Here is an 18,255-nt window from a genome sequence, read left to right as displayed (position 1 = left end):
AATTGTCATAACATTTTTCTGACCAACAGAAATTGTACTTAAAAAAATTAATTTAATTCATTTATTGAAATAATAACACCAGATACAACTAGAGTACAAAATATTGCTAAAAAAGTGTCGTCTTTTTCTTCTGTTTATTACCATCCTGTTCCCAACATTTGGGGCATGGGAAAAGACAAATGATAGCATTTTAATATTATAAAATTAATATATAATTGTGAAGAATATAAATGTGAAGAATTATGTGAAACATAATAATGTTTACACAAAATATGCTTATACAATGTATATATATATTTTTTTTAAGTTCTGTAGTATGGTTAATGTAAGGGGAAAAAAGCTTTTATTTTGAAGTTGAGTGGTGGTTGATGTTTCAACGCTCACTCTCTGTGTTCCCGTCGATCCCAGTCCCTTCAACTCAGAGGAACAGGGATCCAGCGGAAGCTGTACTGAGGAGGACTGTGTTCAAGAAAAACAGCTACAGAGCTGAAATGGTGAGCGTTAATTCAGACTGCAATTAATGGTTGAAACTCTTGCACTTAATACACCGCTTGGCTTATTCCCTCTGGAATAAAAGCCCACGATCCTGGCGAACATGTTTGAAGTGCATCCAGTCTGAAGTAACGGTAGGCCATGGAAATGGGTGGACTGGGTGGGGAGGCTGCTCACTATCAGCGATAAACACTCATAAAACACAGTAAACGGACTCTAGTGACCTTACAAATGAGCTCTAGGGAAGCATTTGTACATTCTGAGCTTGTTTAAAAAAACTTGCATCCACACAAGTACTCCAGGACCTTTTAAAACCGCTGTAAAGCTGAAGGTTGAATCCAAACTAGACCGAGTTCCTGCTGTTTTTCACTAAAATGAAGCTATTTCTACAAGTTAACCGTTTTGCACAGACTGGTAAATGTTTCTACAGCGTATGGGTAACGTTACTGAGCACTGTAATGCACATAATACTTAAACGTTTTCGCACTGCGTCAGTGTTTCCTTGTGTTGGTGGGGTTGTTTAATTAGTTATTCTATAGATGTGATTATATTTGTATTGAGACAGATTGAACAGTTAAGCTAATACCAGTATATGTTGATTGATGTGTAATATTACTGTGTAAAACAGATTGATTGGAATGTCGCTGTAGGTGTGATGCTTTAAGGCTGAAGTCTGATGTCTTCACCCAGTTGTGATGTAGGAGCACAAATTTGTCACCCCTAATAGTAGTTCATAGACCCCAAAATTTTGTCAGGCATATTTAGATCAAGAAACATCAGTGACATTAAAATAAATGAGTTAATTTAATGATCACAGTGCAGCCCCCAAAACACCTTCAAACTATTTTTTAAATAATTTAATATATAGTAAATAAACAAAATTTAGATACTTTTACATATTTTAATAAGCACAGGTTAAAATGAATATGTTGCTTTATTTTTACATAAATATGTCTGTTACGCTGAATGACAATGGAGCATTATTTCACACATATTTTGTCATTTTATTTTCACAAAAGTTATCTGAAATGTTAAAATAGACACTCTACTTGTATTTAATATGCTTTATAGGTTTGTAAAATCACTTTTGTAAATTTAATTCGATGTGGACACAAAAATGGGACGTCTCATCTTTGATCCAAATACAAAGTATGTGAAATGAAACGCAAGTCGACATGAAATGAAAATTCACCTTGTCTGTTTTCTAAATACTTGTTCTAGACCTTTTTGTAAATTATTCATACATATATATTTTTAAATCAGTTTTGTGTAATTTATTAATCAAACTGTCACAACTCAATCTTCTGGGTAAATGTCAGACTTCTCTTTGGTGACACATGCCAGATTTATCCAATCAGTTAGTTTGATTAAACTCCACCCCATTTCTTAGAATCAGATGCAAGCTCGCATTCAGATCTGCCTTCAGCCAATCCTCAACTGATGAATAGAACCAAGTCCAGCCCTAATTTTTTTCTTTTTTTGATAATCTATTTAACTTAATTGTACGTCACAATATGGAGAAAAAGATGTATCACTACTTCAATAATATAAAAGAAATACACAGAATAGAATGTAAATGTTGCCTAAATTAAGCCATCACTCAGCAGGGACTAAAGACATTAATATTAAATTATTTGTTTAATCATTTAAACATGGTTAACAAGGTGAATTGAAAAAAGTAGAATGACACTGCCATTCTTTCAGAGTTTCCTTGGAGGTCTGTTTGGTCCAGTGTGTGAAATCGATGTCATTCTGAACGATGCTGAAAGCAGAAAAACAGCCGAGCTGAAGACTGAGGATGGGAAATTGGAGAAGCATTATCTGTTTTATGATGGAGAATCAGTTTCAGGAAAGGTGAGTGAGTAGACATCTCCTGTGTGACTCATTTCCTAAAGTCTCTTAATTTCAAAGACAACTGACACACGCTGTTATGTCACCCCAAGGTAAATATCAATGTGAAACAAACAGCCAAAAGGCTTGAACATCTGGGAATTCGCATTGAGTTTGTAGGACAAATCGGTGAGTTAACTCAACACATTCACTTATTCTCTTTTCTCAAGGCATTCATGCAGTAAACCAGCTTCAGTTTCGCTGTTCTACTGTGCTGAGAGCTTAGGAGAGCATGTGGTTGTCACATGGAAAGGGAGCTAGACTGCTCTACACATTCCTGTGAGGGAGCCGATCTGTTATGGTGCCCCAGTTGAATTCATTATTAAGGTCTTTTATTTCCCACACTGCAAAAATTATTTTTTAAAGTTTTAAGTAAAACAAAGGTTATTGGAAATTTTACAAGAAAATTTCACATTTAATTAAATTTGTTACTTGCAGTTACTTGAAACCGACATTTTTAGGTATCATTAGTGATTCTGATTGTCTCAGCAATCCCAAGTTTGCTGCATGCAATGTTTTCTTGTTGTTTTTTTTTTGTCTAGCTACTGCATAAGAATGTTTGTGTGCGTTTTCCCTTCATGCAGAGCTCTTTAGTGATAAAAGCAATACTCACGAGTTTGTAAACCTTGTGAAGGAGCTTGCTCTGCCCGGAGAGCTGACACAGAACCGCAGCTATGACTTTGAGTTCATGCAGGTGGAAAAGCCATATGAGTCTTATGTTGGAGCGAATGTGCGATTGAGGTTGGTGAAGACTATAGATTTTTTTTTTTTTTATCCTGGCTGAGCATTAATGAGAAAAATGGCAGTATTTTATTTTTAACTGCTGCTTTAAGACACGGTTAACCTTTAAAATTTGTTCTGGCTTTAATTTAAACTGTTCTTTTTTGACAAGGTCATGTGCTTTTCATGCATCTGCAGGTATTTCCTTAAAGTTACAATTGTGAGGAGGCTGTCTGATTTGGTAAAGGAATATGACCTCATTGTGCATCAGCTGGCCACCTACCCTGATGTCAACAACTCTATCAAAATGGAAGTGGGCATTGAAGACTGCCTACATATAGAATTTGAGTACAATAAGTCTAAGTAAGTGCACTTAGAACTTTACTGTTGATTTATTTCCTAGTCGCATGAAGTGAGCTGCTGAGTAATTCTAAGTATGTATGCATTGATCGGTTTGAACTTATTAGTCTAATTGATTTTGAGCTAACAGAGGTCTTCTTGCCTATCAGATATCACCTCAAAGATGTAATTGTGGGTAAAATCTACTTCTTACTGGTACGGATTAAAATCCAACACATGGAGCTTCAGTTGATCAAGAAAGAAATGACGGGAATTGGTATGATCTCCTTTTGTGTTAAGTTCTGTACACGCATATGTGCATTTGATTTAAGAATGACTGTTAAAAGCTATTATTAAAGAACATTTATATTAGTCCAGTTTCTTATATACACTACTGTTCAAAAGTTTGGGGTTGGTAAAATGTTTTTGAAATATTTTAAATGCTTTTGCTCACAAAAGCTGCATTAAATACAGTAAAATAATACTTTGAAAGCAGTAATATTGTGCAGTATTACATTTTACAAAAATAATATTTTAAAATGTAATTTATTCCTGTGAAGCTGAATTTTCAGAGGCTAGTGTCACATGATCCATCAGAAATCATCCTAATATGCTGATTTAGTGTTTAATAAACGTTTTTTATTTTTGTCAATGTTGAAAACAGTTGTGCTGCTTAATATTTTTGTGGAAACAAGGGTATATTTTTTTTCAGGATTCTTTTATGAATAGAAAGAACCAAATTTATTTGAAATAGAAATAACTAGAAATTTAATAACATTATGAAATATGTAATATTAAAATAAAATTTTTAGTTTGTAATTTATTTTTATAAACTTAAAGTTTTTCTTAACACACTTGTATACCTTGTATCCTCAAGAACTTAAAATTCATTAGTTTCTCATTTGGTTCTTAATAATGTGAGATTTATGAAGTAAGTGCATCATGTGACGTGCCTTTCTAGGTCCGAGCACAACTACTGAGACAGAGACTGTGGCCAAATATGAGATTATGGATGGAGCACCAGTGAAAGGTGAGCTGCTGCTTCACACCATTTTCTATATCATTTTGTAATGACATGCAGTATCGCACAGAAGTGAGTACACCCGTCACATTTTTGTAAATATTTTATTATATATTTTCATGTGACATCACTGAAGAAATGACACTTTGCTACAGTGTAAAGTAGTGAGTGTACAGCTTGTATAACAGTGTAAATTTGCTGTCCCCTCCAAATAACTCAACACACAGCCATTAATGTCTAAACCACTGGCCAAAAAAGTGAGCACACCCCTATGTGAAAATATCCAAATTGGGCCCAATTAGCCATTTTCTCTCCCCGTTGTCATGTGACTCGTTAGTGTTACAAGGTCTCAGGTGTGAATGGGGAGCAGGTGTTAAATTTGGTGTTATCGCTCTCTCACTCTCTCATACTGGTCACTGGAAGTTCAACATGGCACTTCATGGCAAAGAACTCTCTGAGGATCTGAAAAAAAGAATTGTTGCTCTACATAAAGATGGCGTAGGCTATAAGAAGATTGCCAAGACCCTGAAACTGAACTGCAGCATGGTGGCCAAGACCATACAGCGGTTTAACAGGACAGGTTCCACTCAGAACAGGCCTCGCCATGGTCGACCAAAGAAGTTGAGTGCACATGCTCAGGGTCATATCCAGAGGTTGTGTTTGGGAAATAGACGTATGAGTGCTGGCAGTATTGCTGCAGAGGTTGAAGGGGTGGGGGGTCAGCCTGTCAGTGCTCAGACCATACGCCTCACATTGCATCAAATTGGTCTAGATGGTTGTCGTCCCAGAAGGAAGCCTCTTCTAAAGATGATGCACAAGAAAGCCCGCAAACAGTTTGCTGAAGACAAGCAGACTAAGGACATGGATTACTGGAACCATGTCCTGTGGTCTGATGAGACCAAGATAAACTTATTTGGTTCAGATGGTGTCAAGCGTGTGTGGCAGCAACCAGGTGAGGAGTACAAAGACAAGTGTGTCTTGCCTACAGTCAAGCATGGTGGTGGGAGTGTCATGGACTGGGCCTGCATGAGTGCTTCCGGCACTGGGGAGCTACAGTTCATTGAGGGAACCATGAATGCCAACTTGTACTGTGACATACTGAAGCAGAGACTGGGCCGCAGGACAGTATTCCAACAAGATAACGACCCCAAACACACCTCCAAGACGACCACTGCCTTGCTAAAGAAGCTGAGGGTAAAGGTGATGGACTGGCCAAGCATGTCTCCAGACCTAAACCCTATTGAGCATCTGTGGGGCATCCTCAAATGGAAGGTGGAGGAGTGCAAGGTCTCTAACATCCACCAGCTCCGTCATGGAGGAGTGAAAGAGGACTCCAGTGGCAACCTGTGAAGCTCTGGTGAACTCCATGCCCAAGAGGGTTAAGGCAGTGCTGGAAAATAATGGTGGCCACAAAAAATATTGCCACTTTGGGCCCAATTTGGACATTTTCACTTAGGGGTGTACTCACTTTTGTGGCCAGTGGTTTAGACATTAATGTCTGTGTGTTGAGTTATTTTGATGAGTCTTTTAAAAAGGTTACTACTACAGAAGACACAGAGTACTAATGCCAGAACATAAATAATGGGCCTCATTCATGAATCACGAACAGAATATATTTGTGTAAACCATTCGTTAAACCTTTCTTGCATGAATCATCACATTGTTCAATGCGGGGTTATTGAATTAGAATAAATTAAATTGCCAGTTTCATTACTGACTTTTCCTCCCTATTGGGCTAAAAATTAATTTCTAGGTGAATCCATTCCTATTCGCCTTTTCCTGGCTGGTTATGACCTTACACCCACAATGAGAGATGTAAACAAGAAATTCTCTGTGAGGTACTTCTTGAACTTGGTGCTTGTGGATGAAGAAGATAGGAGATACTTCAAACAGCAGGTCCAGTAGTAATCAAATTTACAGTATAAAATTAATTTTGATCTATAAGAATCATATAAAAATTGTACACTTTCAGTGTCTGTTTGTCCAGCAAGGTGAATGGAATGATTTGTATTTTTTGTAGGAAATAGTTTTGTGGAGGAAGGCACCCGAGAAACTGCGGAAACGGAACTTCCATCAGCGCTACGAGTCGCCTGAGCCTCGGCCGAGTCTCTCTGCTGAGCAGCCAGAAATGTGAGCAGGGTCTGGAGAGCAACCAGCCAGAGACACACATACCTCTCAGTGACTAGTCGCAGGAGAGGAGAACAACTTCCACCGAACATACATGCAGATCGCTGTTCACATGGTCACCCCTCACAGCTTATGGTGATAAACTGTGCCTGATTTGGCTCTGTTCTCCCTGCCATCTACAGCAAGCAATCTGTTAGTATACAAGGACACTTTTTAGAAAGCACTGGAAACAATAATGTAAGTAATATAGCACATCTTCAAGGTTGCACGCCTCCCTAGATGAAGAAATGTTTATAAAAGTGCACTCACTGGTATCCTCTATGTTCCACATCATGGAGCAGAAACACATAGACCTAAACACATTTTAAAGAGCTTCCTCATGCATGCTAGCTGGTGAATCTGAGTTAGTAACAGTTACTAAAGGCAATGGGGTCTGTTTCAAAAAAGGTCAAGAAATGCATTGGCACCCAAGCAACACTGTATTTGCAATCCACTTAAACGTTGTAAAATATTTCTATTTAATTTATTTAGCCATCTTCTCTTTTTTTATTTTGTTTGTTCTTTAAATACTGTTAAATGAATTTTGTCTTTGAAATAATAAGTATATGTCTATATATATATATATATATATATATATATATAAAACATTTACAGAGGTTTTGGTCTAGAAGCTTTATAAAACTAGGGCAGCTTGTGTAATTATATTGGGCACATGTATTCAACCGGTCAGCCCAGTTTTGAGTCACACGCTGGCTTAGTAGTAAAAGAGGGCCACTTAGTTTTGTGTTCCTTATTAGTTTTGTGAATTTCTGAGATGACTCGTTGCTATTGATTGTTAAAATCATCTCTGCTGCAATTACATTTCATACTGTCTAAATTCTTAGACACCCCAGAGAAATGATAGGATTTTGTTATATCCTTTGCGTGTCATCCAGCTAAAATGTTTCCTATCAAAAGGGGATGTTAACAATTTTTCATTGTTGCAAATGTGCTCTTGCATATTTTAAGTGGTTTGTGGATTAAATGTTTATTTGGACAGTTTCGTTTTGAAACTGTTTTTGATTTCACTTCAAAATTATTATTATTTTTAACTCACACTACATTACTTATGGAAATGTCTGTGTACAAGGCCTTTGAGTGCCCCAATGGAAAAGACATAAGTATTTGCAGAACTGATTGAATAGTCGTGCTACAGCAACTGAGTCATTTGTACATCTTGGAAAAATTTTACATATCCAGCCATAGTTTTGTTTATCTGCTGATGTCAAATAAAAACGCAAATTTATACTTACAGCTACACGGTTTTTATTATTATTAAAAATATCAATGTCATTATTGAGAGGTGCTAAAAATCCATCTTTCAAACACCTATCGTGGTGATTTATACACGAGCTTACGGGACGGATTTCGCGGGAAATTCTGTACAAACGTCATTGGCATGTTCGTGTCACGTCATATTCATAGCGAAGCCATATATTTTTAGTGAATATATTTTATCCGGTTACAGTCAACTAAAAGTAAATTAGTCCGTTCTTTTAAGTCAAACTAGTTCATACAGGGGTCTGCATCCAAGTGTTTTTTTGTTTGTTTTAAATGCATCAGAAGTGACTATGAATGTCATGTAAATTTATTGATCGAAGTGAGTTGGAAACCTGTCTGTCCTTGAAATAAAATCTTAAATGCGAACAAGTGCCCAGTTTTTGCTTCAATGTTGTCTTTTTTTATATATATATACATAAGAGTGAGCTTTTAAAAAAAAATAACGTTATTCAAACGAGTGAGTTTCGTTGTGCAACTGTTTGTACCACATGTCTGCTGTCATACCCCTAAGTAGTTTCAGTTTGTGCCGTTTTACAAAAATAATTAACCTTCAGGATTTCACATGTTATAGCGAACGTATTCTCTTGATATCACAGTCTATGATACACTCGTAATCTGTTTCCAAAATCTTTCTAACCTTGACTTTAACACTTGAATCAATAGTTTAATATAAAAAACAGGCATTACTTCAGGCACCAAAACAAATCTTGGGTCCTTCTGCACGTTGTCACTGAGAGAAACTTGACCTCCTTGTCATCATAGGTGCTGCTACTGTTGCTGTAGTAAAACAGAGTTTATTAACATGAAGTTTATAATATAAATTGTGCGACTGATCATTTTTTTTATTTTGTTCAACCATTTGCACTCGATTAATTTAACGGAGGCTAAAAATGTCTATAAATCGCTGTGTTTACTTATTGTCGCGCTCTCACATCAGATACCGGGTATATGCTAGCACAGCTGCTGTAGCAAGCAACACTACACTGCATCCAACAAGAAGGACATTTGAAAAATTATCAAGTAGACATTCATCTTCAGACAGTTCATCGAGACCCCTGGACACGTCTCTGTTTGTACCGCTCACCGTCAGAAGCGATGAAGTCCCGGACGGGGCAGTCGGCGAGGAGTTGACGCAACCGCTGGACAAAAGTAAAGGCCGTGTTTAATAACTTCATGTTATTAGTATATAATCGATTTATAGATGACTCGCTTTAAGTTCTGAGCATTCATATTTGTATCTGAATGTATATTTAATATACCTAATTCAACATATTTAAGTGAAACCAAGCTAGATTTGACCATACGGATGAAATTAGAATATTTGATTCAGTTATCTATGATCAGAAATACATCTTTATTTAACCGTTTTAACAGGTGAACTTCTGAAGGTACTGAATAGATTCTACAAGAGAAAAGAGATGCAAAAACTTGCTACTGACCAAGGGCTTGATGGTAAGAATCATGGACCCATTACTACATGATTAACATTGTATTTGTCAACCACACCCATCACATTGTGTTATTATAACAACACGCCCATCTAAAAACTATGCACATAGAAGTATGTCAGGAATACTACTGTATTTTGTTTGTCACAAAGCATTTTTGTGATTGTTGTATATTTGTTCTTCAACAGCTCGTCTCTTTCATCAAGCATTTGTCAGTTTTAGGAAATATGTGCTGGAATTGAACTCACTAAATGCTGACTTGCATATTATTCTTAGTGACATCTGTTGTGGAGCTGGTGAGTATTTACATCAGATATACTAAATTGTCAATATCTATTAGAAAACCCCAAATCTATAATTTTCCTTTCCGCATTCCAGGTCACATAGATGACATTTTCCCATACTTTATGGGACATGCCAAACAGATTTTTCCTATGTTGGACTGTATGGATGATTTACGCAAGATCAGTGACCTACGGGTCCCAGCAAACTGGTACTGAGAGTTTCATCCACAGATTTTACAGATTTCTCATCTGCACTTTCTAAAGTTGTCTTGCACAATACTATGAATTAATCATTACACGTAGTATTTGTTTTTAATCATGTGAACATGATAAATGTGTGTTACAGGTATCCAGAGGCCAGGGCTATTCAAAGAAAGATTGTTTTTCATGCAGGACCCACCAACAGTGGTAAGACCTATCATGCCATCCAGAGATACCTAGCAGCCAAGTCTGGAGTTTACTGTGGGCCGCTAAAGCTGCTGGCCCATGAAATCTATGAGAAGAGTAATGACGCAGTGAGTTTAATTCCTCAGACTAGATTAATTTGGTTTTTAATGTAATCACACATTTTGTAGTTGTGAATGTTAGAGCCTCTATGTATGGTTTCCTATTAGGGAGTGCCATGTGATCTGGTCACAGGGGAAGAGAGAATATTTGTTGATCCAGGAGGAAGACCTTCTGGCCACATTGCCTCTACCATAGAGATGTGCAGTGTCACAACTCCATGTGAGTATGAGAACCAGTATGAGATACCTGTGTTTGTGTAGAATGCTGATAGTAATCTTAAACAATGTAATGAAAATGCACAATTAAAAAGAACAATGATATATTAAAGTAAATATTAATTCGATTTTTTTTTCTTTACTTGATGGTTCTTTAATTTATATTAACTGTAAAGCTACCTTTTGAGTTTATGGAAGCATACTGCATAACTAAAACATATTGTTAATGTTTGAATATCTTGTTTAGATGAAGTGGCTGTCATTGATGAGATTCAAATGATCAAAGATCCTGCCAGAGGATGGGCTTGGACGAGAGCTCTTCTTGGTGGGTTGGCTTTGGGAAGTCACCAGAAACAGTATTAATTTACACATAATGTAGGGTTTTTATTTATTTTTTCAACAAGAAAAAAACTAGTTTAGGAACTGAAAAAAGACAAAATATAGAAAAATATAATTTTCTAGGTCACTAATCAAATAAGCAAATTTGTGTAATTGACTAAGAAAAAGTTTAGTGCCTTTCACCCAAGTCTTTATATCGATAATAAAATTTAATGTTTTTTTTTTTTTTATCAGTAAAGAATGCAAATTAGAAGCATTTTCATTAGTGCTTTCATTAGATTTTTTTTTTTGACCCACCTGTTGCTTATTAATCACTTTATTTTCTTGTTTGGACTGTGCCCACTTGTATTAATCATTATTTTCTAGTTATTAATAACATTTAGATTCCTTTCTAAATACTACTTTATTAAACTCAAGAGATTATGCTATATTTTCATCTGCATGGGCAAATATGTTTTCATATAAATATGTTGAATGAGGTATGGCAAATATGAAATTTTGTCTTTCTGAATAGGTTTGTGTGCTGAGGAGATCCATGTTTGTGGAGAAGCTGCAGCAGTTGACTTTGTCACTGAACTCATGTACACTACTGGTGAAGAGGTTGAGGTAAGTCTCAGCAGTTCTTCATAAAAATGTATGATTATTGCAGAGCGACTGGACATTCATATTTATTTTGCCTTTGCTTTGCTTTTTTTATTATTATGTTCATTTGTCTTGATTATCAGATATTTTGGTTTTTGCCTAATGATGTGAGATACTGAGGCCATTAGTGTGCTTTGACATGAATGCGTTTTTATCTTTAAGGTACATAATTATAAGAGGCTGACCCCTTTTTCAATCTCGAACCATGCAGTGGAATCGTTAGATAACCTGAAGCCTGGCGACTGCATTGTGTGCTTCAGCAAAAATGACATCTATTCAATCAGCCGACAGATAGAAGTCCGTGGCCTGGAGTGTGCCGTCATTTATGGCAGCCTGCCCCCTGGTAAGAGTCCTTGAGTCAGTTTGTTCAGATGTGTCATAAGAGAAATCGTCCACATGGTATATTTATGATCTGCTTCTAGTTTATAGAACTTACTGTATTAATATCACATTGCCGACCTATTATTATATCACAGTAATTTGGTTTTAAATTTTATCTGGAAAATAAACTAACATTTTGATTGGTCAACAGGCACCAAGTTGGCTCAAGCAAAAAAGTTTAATGATCCAGATGACCCTTGCAAAATCCTTGTTGCCACAGATGCAATTGGAATGGGGTTGAACCTGTAAGTAACTTGTTAAAATGACAAAACCAATAATCTTGTTCTACATTTTGACACTTAAAACCTTTACAAAATATGAAGATATTTAATTTTTTACTCCCCTCCACAAGATTCACACATAGTTTCTCATGACAGTTTGACACCTTGTTTTTGACCTTGAGAAGTCGTGGCCTAATGGTTAGAGAGTCGGACACGTAATCCAAAGGTTGCGGGTTCGAGTCTCGGGCCGGCAGGGATTGTAGGTGGGGGGAGTGAATGTCCAGCGCTCTCTCCACCCTCAATACCACGACTGAGGTGCCCTTGAGCAAGGCACCGAACCCACAACTGCTCCCCGGGCGCTGCAACATAAATGACTGCCCACTGCTCTGGGTGTATGTTCACGGTGTGTGTGTGTTCACTGCTGTGTGTGTGTGCTCGTTGGATGGGTTAAATGCAGAGCACGAATTCCGAGTATGGGTCACCATACTTGGCAGTATGTCACTTCACTGATAATTAAATCAGTGGTTCTCAAACTTTTTGAGCCAAACGCCCTCCATACTGGCAGAGAAATAGTATTTTATACTGTTTATGTTGCAAAAGTTCAATAAACAAATGTATATTTAAAAAAAGAAACTATAGTATTAATATTAAATTAACCACAGCTCATTTTGTGATTCTAGAAGTCTCAAGATTTTCAATAGGAATATTGAGAGATTTCAGTTTATCTTGGTTTCATTGTTTTTTAGCATTTTAATTTAGATTTTAATATGTTGTAACAGACAAGTGACTGTAGAGATTTTTTTTAATATGTTGTTAATAATTTCTTAATTTAAATACCATTAAGTCGCCCCCCCCCCCCCCCCCCCCCCCCCCCGTTTGAGAAACAACGAATTTAATCTATAATTTTGACTGCTTAATTTAATCTATACTTGTGACTGCTTTGCCTATAAGAAAATATTTTCGATTTCTTTTGCATTATATTTAGCCTTTTGTGTCACTGCACTAATAACAGCATATTTTGCACAACAGTGTTTGATTTATTCAGGATATTCAAGAATACACTGGTTCTTTGCTTCCTTTAGGAGTATTAGGAGAATCATCTTTAACTCTCTGGTAAAGCCCAGTATGAATGAGAAGGGGGAGAGGGAGCTGGACACTATTTCCACCTCGCAGGCGCTGCAGATCGCTGGCCGAGCAGGACGCTTCAGCTCTGTATTTAAAGAGGGTGAGGTCACTACTATGCAAAGGGACGACTTGCCTGTTTTAAAGGAGATCTTGGGGAAGCCTGTTGACCCTATTGAGGTGGGAATAATTTTATATACGGTATTACAAAAGTAGATATGTTGTTTGGAAAAAGGTTTTATTATTGGTTGATTTCTCATCCATTCCTGATCTCAGACAGCAGGATTACACCCCACAGCAGAGCAGATAGAGATGTTTGCCTACCATCTTCCCCAAGCGACTCTCTCAAACCTCATTGTAGGTCTAAATATTCAAGATTATCGCACAATTATTTTACTAACTAGTAATTGCCTACATTTAAAACACTCCCTGTCCTTTCTATTGTGCTTCACAGGATATATTTGTGAGTCTTGCACAAGTGGATGGACTTTACTTTGTGTGCAACATTGATGACTTTAAATTCTTGGCGGATATGATTCAGCATATCCCTCTGAATCTGCGTTCTCGCTATGTCTTCTGCACGGCTCCCATTAACAAGAAACAGGCCTTCGTGTGCACATCCTTTCTCAAGGTGAGCATTATAATCTGAGGGAATTACTTGTGAGTTCGAAACCTGAATAATTCACAGCAAAAAATGGATTACAGAGGATTAATAGACAGTTTTGCCATTTGACCTTTAGTCATTAGATTTGGTTTAATTAAGAAATTATAATGCAGTGGAAAGAGCATGTGTGAAAATTGTCTTATAATGGAATATTTGGTTAAAGTGTATCAAAATGAAGATGATTTAATAAGATGGTAACACTTTACAATAAGTTTCTATATGGTAAACATAAGTTAAAGCAGTACCTAATATGAAATAGCAATGAACAGTATTTGTATAGCAATCAGGACTCTGAACGAAAACCAGAAACGAATTAAATTTTGACTGGAATAGAACCGGAAACAGAAACGAAATCAAATTTTATAGTTCCGAACAGAATCGAAAATTTGAAATGGCCATTAACCGGTTAATAACGTTATTTTATCGTTCCATTTAACATTTGAAATTTGCTGTCAACCAATCAGAAATTCAAGAAGTACAGACTATGCAAATGTGATGCTGACGCATCCAGCGAGTGAAATGCCCGCTCGCGCTCAGCTGTGAACTCTAGTCGCAATGGCAATGAATTCTGCTACCATCTGTTTTAATGGGAGGTAGCAAAATCTGACAGGGTAGCACAAATCATCAGAACACCGGCGTTAGTTTATCCGATGACAGTGTAAGATGGATTCAACAGATCTTACGCACCTGCGGCGCTTCTGTGAACGGAGAAAACACAATAAAACTATAGGCTTACATAAAAAGGAATATATATGCCTATACACTAAATATATTTCACGTAAATCATTGACAGATTAACAAAACGGAAAAAAATATATATGCCGAGTTAGGCCTACGGTTCATTGACGCGTTCTCGGAAAGGAAAACGAGACGGCAGAAAGTAGTTTTCTTTATTTTGCAAAAGCTTTACAGTTTTATTTGTTTTGCAAATAGCTTGACCGTTTTGAATGATGTCTTGCATCTGTATAACCAACCAGCATTGGTATGGCCATACCGCGCTGGCGCCTCACACGCATAAAGACACACATTTTTGCGACATTGCAGCCAGTTCATTATCAAAATAAAATACATTTAAAGAAACGTGTAAAAAGTTACAGTGCTCCGTTGTCCAATCTGCTGCGTTCAGCGTGACCACCGCCTCACTGTGCTGTTATTGCCGATGTGAAGGATGATGTTTTACGTCGATGAAAGTAAAAGTCAATGAATAATATTTTAGTATACGTCGAGAATATCGACACATTTGGATTCGTGCCGAGTGAGAGAGGTAGGCATCAGTTTCACCTTTAATTTGTTTTTGGAATGAGGCTATATCCATAAGTTTAGAGGATTTGTTGCGCAGAGAAACTAATAACTGTGTTTATAATGTTTGTAAACATTTTTGATTTACCGGCATTTTAGCCTGCATAATTTCTGAATAATAGCCTAATAAAATGCGACGCGGCTTAGCCTTTGTTTTGTTTTTTCTTCCTCAAAACAATTTTATACAAGAGTTTTATTTATTTTTTTTTTAACAATTTGCAGCAAACATTTAGAAATATCTTAGAAAAATACTTTAATGTCTTTAAAGCATTAATAGATTTTTTTTCTTTTGTTTAGTAGCCTACATTTAGAATCTAGAAAAGATGATGCTGTATTGGCTGTGACTAAGCGCAGCGGCTTAAGATACCATCTCTTTCTGTATTTTTTGTTCTTTCTTTTTCTTTTTGTGTAAAGAAAACACTGTACTTTATTATTATTATTATAGGCAAAGACAATTTTTAAAATAATGGTATTAACCGTTATTTTATCTACTCGAACCGGTTTCGGAACGGTAATAATACAGAGGAACGCAGGAACGGAAACGTTAAAATATCGATTCTGCTCAGAGTGAACCGATTGACTTTTTTTTCCCGTTTTCAAGCCCTGATAGCAATACATTTTTGCAGCATTTTCAAGTATAAATTTGCGTTAGATAATATAATATAAATTAACAAAAGTGTAGAAACATAATAATTATTACAATCATAGTAATATCGTATAGCAGTAGTGTAATATAGTAACATTATTTTTGTATTATTTATATACTATGATATAAAAAAAAATCAGTTTCATTTAAATTTTAGTTTAAGTATTTCAAGTTTTTTTTTTTTTTTTTTTTTTTATAATTTTAGTACTTTTATTTTTAGTTAGTTGCCAATGTGATGTTTCTAATATTTGTAATATCTAATCTAATCTAATATTTATTTATTTTATTTCGCTTTATTTCAGTTACCGTAAAATATTTTTAATAATTTTAGTTGACAATGTCAAAGTAAAGTAAAAATAGTTTAATAGTATATGTATAAACTAACATTGATCTAGTTAATAAATGCTGTAAAAAAAATCTGTCCTTTTGTAGTTTGCCAGACAGTTCAGCAGAGATGAGCCTTTGACATTCAACTGGGTGTGTCGACATGTGAACTGGCCGCTGGCCCCTCCCAAAAACATCAAGGACCTTGTTCATCTGGAGGCGGTCCATGATGTGCTAGATCTTTACCTTTGGCTCAGGTATATATTTTTTTTACCCTAAAACTGAACCCAAACCATCTGTAACCATTTATTTACATTGTAGCATTAAATCAGAGAGCAATAATTAACAAAGAATCCCATTTCCCATGATTAACATCTTGGACCGCTTCCCTCTCGCAGCTATCGCTTCATGGACATGTTCCCAGATGCTAATCTCGTCCGTGATATTCAAAAGGAACTGGACGAAACCATCCAGGTTGGCGTGCGTAACATCACAAGGCTGATCCGTGCCACAGAGGTTCAATCCACCTCTCCAGAAACCGCTACCTCCGTAAGACTTCCCGTTTTAGACACACCTTCACTGAGGAGGGGGCGAGGGTCAAAGAATCAACGAAAAGAGCCCAAAGCGACGGACTCTTCACTGAGCTCAAGGTTGGTGCGGGACGGACTACTGACAAAAGAACTGTTACAGCAGCTGCAGAGTGAATGGGTCCGAGAGCAGAGCCAAAATGGAGACGACTCCAATTCAGCAAATAAAGGGAAAAGAAAGAAAAAGTGAACACTAACCTGAGTAACATGGACTTTTATATACTTTTAAAGTATCAAGAGAACAATATACGGCTGTACTGCTGATGTTTTGAACTTGTATCTCCATTTCTGGAGCACTAACTTGCTATAAAACATCAGTTTTCATAGAAAGTGTCAGAAGAGTGTCAGAAAGAGCCCTGTAACACCCCTTTTTAGATGTGACAATAAAATTATATTGATATTTTTAATGGATCTCCATTGCTTAACCATAGAAAAATGCAGTTTCTTCCACAAAATAATAACCAGAATCAAAAACACTGAAAAAGAGAGAATTTCTGACACCCTCAAGTTCCCATGGCCAAAAAACCCCCGCAAGGCTGCAGCACATGACCTACAGTCCACTGTCAGTCCACTGAACCTGTCGTTGAAAACCAATAATTGGTGTTTACCCTCTTCTATTTTTAGCATGGTTATGCAGTCTGATGTTATTTTAGGAACTCTACTCAACCAATGAAATACTACAGCTGATATGTAGATTGATTTCGTCATTGTTCACCTTACTGCTACAGCCTTGTACATTTGAGGGTAGTGTCTGGCTCAGTTTTCAAAAAATCAATGCGAATCAGAATTTGTCATATGCTACAGAATACATTTAATGGTACTGTCTAAGAGCTGCACAATTAATCGATAAAAGATTGCAATCTCAATTCAAACACCCACGCGATCTTGTTTCTAAATGACAACGAGTCGTCTGTCTGTTAAACCTTTGACAGTCATATCGAAACATTCAAATCTGTTGGCGCTGCTGCTGAGTTATCATGCTTCAACAGTATTTTCAAGCACACAGTATCATTTCTGTCTTACAATCATTCATATTATCACAGAAGTACTGGGATAAAAGTTTATGGTTCGGATATAAACGATCAAAATGGAGCAAATCATATTTATTTTCACTTTAACCTTTGTTGTTTGCAATGTTGATTACATTGTTTCACCAATCAGTACAAACTGACTGTTAAAAAAATGAGTTGTCATTGAATCATTTATTCCAGAGATAAGTTAAAAAACGCTGATCCATTCAGTAATGGAACAAGTGATGAGTCATTGGAATCATTCATCTCTATTTGAATCAAAACATTGTGATTCTCAATTTATCCAGAATCATGCAGCACTACTGTCTACTAATAGAGAAAAATAGAATGATTTTTTTGCAGTTTGTGATTTTTTTTAATTTTTTTATAATACTGTTTACTATTATTATTATTACCGTTATAAAAAGTAATGGAAAACCTGTTTTTGTACCCTATTTGTAAAAAATTACATGGACAGTTTTATCTACAAATTGATTATTTTACACCATTGTAAATATCAACTAAAATGGAACTGCTAATAGCATGCCGAGTCATTTTTTCAGGGTAAATAATTCAGAAAAGAAGTGAAGTATTAAAAATGTTTGGTAGATCAACCTGCTCTGTGTTTGCTGAAGGCCCCGGTTAATCTCTGCTCGT

At 36.3% G+C, this 18,255-nt stretch overlaps 2 protein-coding genes across 2 annotated transcripts; both read left to right on the top strand.

The window, feature by feature from the left end:
* Nucleotides 1-412: 412 nt before the first annotated feature.
* On the top strand, nt 413-6,816 carry LOC306882893 (vacuolar protein sorting-associated protein 26A). The gene is made up of 9 exons (XM_079437888.1): nt 413-494; nt 2,197-2,346; nt 2,436-2,511; nt 2,967-3,123; nt 3,301-3,465; nt 3,612-3,718; nt 4,403-4,471; nt 6,216-6,358; nt 6,483-6,816. The coding sequence occupies exons 1-9, from the start codon at nt 492-494 to the stop codon at nt 6,594-6,596; spliced, it is 984 nt and encodes a 327-aa protein (XP_079294014.1). The 5' UTR covers nt 413-491; the 3' UTR covers nt 6,597-6,816.
* Nucleotides 6,817-8,638: 1,822 nt separating this feature from the next.
* On the top strand, nt 8,639-17,764 carry LOC306882694 (ATP-dependent RNA helicase SUPV3L1, mitochondrial-like). Its single transcript, XM_079437523.1, has 15 exons — nt 8,639-9,058; nt 9,284-9,361; nt 9,546-9,653; nt 9,736-9,850; nt 9,988-10,156; nt 10,256-10,367; nt 10,611-10,688; nt 11,217-11,308; nt 11,507-11,687; nt 11,877-11,970; nt 13,029-13,248; nt 13,345-13,425; nt 13,523-13,699; nt 16,110-16,258; nt 16,400-17,764. Exons 1-15 carry the CDS (start codon nt 8,800-8,802, stop codon nt 16,776-16,778), a joined length of 2,292 nt encoding a protein of 763 aa, XP_079293649.1. The 5' UTR covers nt 8,639-8,799; the 3' UTR covers nt 16,779-17,764.
* The last annotated feature ends 491 nt before the right edge of the window (nt 17,765-18,255 follow it).

Source organism: Barbus barbus, assembly GCF_936440315.1.
Source record: "Barbus barbus genome assembly, chromosome: 16".
Lineage (NCBI taxonomy): Eukaryota > Metazoa > Chordata > Actinopteri > Cypriniformes > Cyprinidae > Barbus > Barbus barbus.
The sequence above is the reverse complement of the archived record's forward strand: the minus strand, read 5'-3'. Positions and strand labels throughout refer to the sequence as shown.

Excerpts from the sequence above, each read along its gene's own strand:
- LOC306882694 (XM_079437523.1), top strand. The coding sequence starts at position 8,800 with ATGTCTATAAATCGCTGTGTTTACTTATTGTCGCGCTCTCACATCAGA. Across the intron at positions 9,362-9,545 it reads TACTGACCAAGGGCTTGATG|CTCGTCTCTTTCATCAAGCA; the intron begins GTAAGAATCATG and ends GTTCTTCAACAG. Across the intron at positions 9,654-9,735 it reads TGACATCTGTTGTGGAGCTG|GTCACATAGATGACATTTTC; the intron begins GTGAGTATTTAC and ends TCCGCATTCCAG.
- LOC306882893 (XM_079437888.1), top strand. Across the intron at positions 2,512-2,966 it reads TGAGTTTGTAGGACAAATCG|AGCTCTTTAGTGATAAAAGC; the intron begins GTGAGTTAACTC and ends CCCTTCATGCAG. Across the intron at positions 4,472-6,215 it reads GGATGGAGCACCAGTGAAAG|GTGAATCCATTCCTATTCGC; the intron begins GTGAGCTGCTGC and ends ATTAATTTCTAG.